Below are 3,769 nucleotides of genomic sequence, written 5' to 3'. Positions count from 1 at the left end.
ATAGCAGCAGATATGCTACTCTATCTATCATTTTTGCTTCAGTGGCTGAGATATTTCTAGATGATGAAGAAAGCGCGAAAGATAGTCATTGTTACTGTTAAAGAAAAAGTAATCGAAAGGGAAATTGATAGTCATACACTCATACTATGAGTTACCTGTAATCAGAAGATTAGACCCTTGCTCAACTCGAAGGGTGAGATCCTCCACCAAAACATTTCCCGTTGGAGTAACAACCTGAAGTGTGTTTAGTAACTTTAAGAACACAACATTATGGAAAAAAATTACAGTAACATAAATCTGTGTTCCAACTACCTTGACACCGGAAAACTCAACATAGTTAGCTTCACTTAGGTAATTTCTGCTTCTATTTCTCTGGAAAGAGGATTTCTCATCACCACTGAGTTCTCTCGAGACAGCCATCAACTCATGGATTCGGTCAGCATAACCACTGTAGGAAACAACAACATTTCAATAATTAGAAAGTATAGCCACCATGACTTATAGGTGTAAAATTTAGTCTAATTAGTCATATCTCTCCCACATGATTTCACAAATAGTGCAAAATTATTAGCCCAGAAAAAATGTTTCTTGAATCAGAATATTTCTTCACCCAGTGCCATTTTTCTTCAGGGACCACCAACTGAACTGTATTCTCATGCTTATGGTAAATTCTTCTTAGAAAGCAAATAAAAGCATACGTCTACAGATTTTCAGAGTACAACTACATAATGTCTACCCTTTAAGTGTCTGGCGTGAGATCCAACATAAAGCATTACCTGAGTCGGTTGAGCCGTCTGGAGCTTATAGAAAGTGTTCCTAGCGCCTGAAAGAGAGATATAATGACACTGGTGTGATATCTTATATTGCTTAGCATCTCAGCTCTTCCTAGGGTCGAGTCGTCAGGTCTTAGATGCCCAGAGAAGAATGGTTCGATAATCAGAATAACTGCAACTGTAGCACCAAGATACTTCAGCAGGAAATCTTGGATCATGCCAAACCACCAGTGATCATGAAGCACATGACTCATATGGCTAACAAGAGTCTTGAACTTTTGTTGTATATGCGATTCTTCCCTGGATTCCCCACCATAGAATGCTATGCTTTCCGAATGAGTCCTTAAGCGTGAATGAAGTTTCCGGTACTCCCCTTCCAACTGCTGTTCTTTGGACATCAATTTCCCAAAAGAAGGAGAAAAGTTCCTTATTGCCGTCCCGGCACCCAGTACATAGGCCTACAAAAAATAGCAGATGGAAAGAACTGTACTGTGAACGGACACAAGGCAAAGCAAGCATAAACGGCCCAGCATAAGCTCAATCTTGCAAAGATAGAAGATTAAACACGACTCACCAATATCCAGAAGATGTATTTTGGACTAGCATATGAACACAGGCGCCATGCATACACAATTCCATCAGTAACCGCCGTCAAATCATCCTGTATAAGTTCGCTCAACTCTGAGGAGAATCTTGGTACATCGCTGGCAATCCGTTGCTCCGGGTGCGTAATCCGACCATCCACATGTGATATTTTGTAATACACCATATTCTGAAATAATAATAAAGGATAGTTAATGTGTTACCCGGCCAGAAGTGTGAAGTATACTCAATATGCACACTAGTCACAAAAATACTCGCATATAGAAATGGTAAATAATTGATTTGCCACAATTCAGAACAGAAGACAGCGGCTACCTCAAAATAATGTGAATGAATTAGCTTCGTCAATATTTTTCTGAATCGCAAACTCAAGGCCCCAGTTATGTACTTTGAAGTAGAGTGCATCGTCGATAGCATGAAACACAACATAATATTCTCGGAGATAAGACGTAGAAACAGTGGCGCACGCCTTAAGAAAGCAGCACGGAAAAGGAAACCTTGTACTTTCGCCAATCTATTGCTTAAAGCAGTTCTGAAAACCTGCAATATGTAAAATAAACAGATTTAGAAATGAGGAGCTAGATTTCCATAACACGAAGAAACCGTTCGCAGTTGGGGCGTTCCCATGGATATCTATCTACAGGAGTTTGCAACAGCACGAGATCAAAAACATAAAAACAAAAGCATAAAGTTACAATGCCTATTAAAAGGAAAGGCGTACCACTGTGGCAACTAGTGCCAAAAGGTCCCTGGCACCCATTTTTCCCATCTGAGACAGAAGAATAGCAGTCAGAACCTGAAGAGACTTTAATCCTCCCACTTTCTTCTTTTTCGTGGTTATCTTTGCATTTTTATCATTCCCTGTCAGCTTTTCCAATGCCTCATCATCATCACTCTGACCATTACAATGACGCGAAGAATCAGGCTTTCGAGAGCTGACCCTTGATTTCAGGTAAACAGCAGCTCCACCAGCAGCAACAATCCCAGCCGCAAGCAGTATAGATTTCCTACAGAATTTTCGACAACACAGGACAAGAGAAGAAACAAATGAAATGATATGCAGACGAAGAAGAAGAAGAAGAAGAAGAAGAAGAAGTTAAAAGACAAATAAAGAGCAGAGAAAACCAATTACCGTCTTGACGCTACAAGACCCCGACCGCGCTCAGTTAACTGCAATAGTTGGAGTGAAGGCATGGCTGAAAGTGAATTTGTATCCAACCAACAACGATGATCAGAACCAAAACTGGGTTCTTCTTGATAACAAGTGTACAAAACACCTGAAAATGATACCAAACTCCAATGTTATGAATGTTAATTACGCCCAAAGTTAGATTTTCACACATTCGGAACAGTATAGCCAAAACCAAGGATCAAGAAGAAGAATGAATCATGTATAGAATAGTACTAGTAAACAAACACGCGTAACTAGAAATCCCAAACAAAGACCAAAAAAAAAAAAATATGGATTCGCGAATCATTCCCAGATATTTCTATCGAACCACAAAACAAAAACAAAGATTCTTCATCCTCAGATAATTTCAAATAAGCTGAAGAAAAAATTCAAAACAAAAACAAGTAACGATCGATCGAGATCAATGATTATATATACAAATTAAAATAAAAAGCTGAAGACTAATTTTATTACCTCAGCATGAGAGAAGATTCAACCAAATTCGAATATCTCCACGGAGTATATAAAAGAAATCGAAGCTAAATCGATCTCTCTCTCTCTCTCCTTCGTAACTTTGCAAAATTCAAGAAAGAAGAAAAACTGGAAAAAAATCGGAAAGCGTAACAACAACAGCCACTAGCTCAAAATCAACACCACCATGTGAATCTCAACAACACCCGAAAGGGAGAGAGAGAGAGAGTTAATTCCGACTCCGTTCACCAACGGCGACGAGAACGTACTACTGGTGTCCACCGTAACGGAACTACTTCCCCCAAATCGAGAGATGATAGATAGATAGATAGATAGATAGATAGATAGAGCGAGAGAGCCGAAACTTGGGAAGAGGAGAAGATGATGACGCTGATTTTACACGTGCGAAGATGACTTAACTCGTGCCACTTTTTTTAATTTTTAATTTTTTGGTTTTTTTTTTATATAGAAATATTTGATTTTCGTTACAAACTTAATTCTTCTAGCCAGCCACACAATTTCTCATTCTCATTTAAAACTTTTATTCGAAGCAAAAATATGTATTCAGAAAAAAAAAAGTATAAATAGGGTTATTGATTTGAGATTTTAATAGAATTTTAAAGATTTTAAATGTTATGTAAAATATGTTGTTTTAGATCAAAATTTTGTTAAAGTTTAGTGTTATTAGTTTGTGATTTGTAAAAAGTGACTTTTGAATCTTAATAAATTTGGGTTATTAGATTCAGATTTT

At 37.8% G+C, this 3,769-nt stretch overlaps 1 protein-coding gene across 1 annotated transcript; it reads right to left on the bottom strand.

Moving 5' to 3' along the window:
- LOC104720912 (ABC transporter D family member 1) lies at positions 125 to 3,386 on the bottom strand. Its single transcript, XM_010438807.2, has 8 exons — positions 3,022 to 3,386; positions 2,509 to 2,653; positions 2,098 to 2,383; positions 1,692 to 1,916; positions 1,348 to 1,545; positions 777 to 1,231; positions 313 to 448; positions 125 to 234 (listed from the first exon to the last, which is right to left on the bottom strand). Exons 2-8 carry the CDS (start codon positions 2,568 to 2,570, stop codon positions 145 to 147), a joined length of 1,452 nt encoding a protein of 483 aa, XP_010437109.1. The 5' UTR covers positions 2,571 to 2,653; positions 3,022 to 3,386; the 3' UTR covers positions 125 to 144.

This window comes from Camelina sativa, chromosome 11, assembly GCF_000633955.1.
Source record: "Camelina sativa cultivar DH55 chromosome 11, Cs, whole genome shotgun sequence".
NCBI lineage: Eukaryota > Viridiplantae > Streptophyta > Magnoliopsida > Brassicales > Brassicaceae > Camelina > Camelina sativa.
Note: the sequence above shows the minus strand (reverse complement) of the source record. Positions and strands in the feature narration are given on the sequence as shown.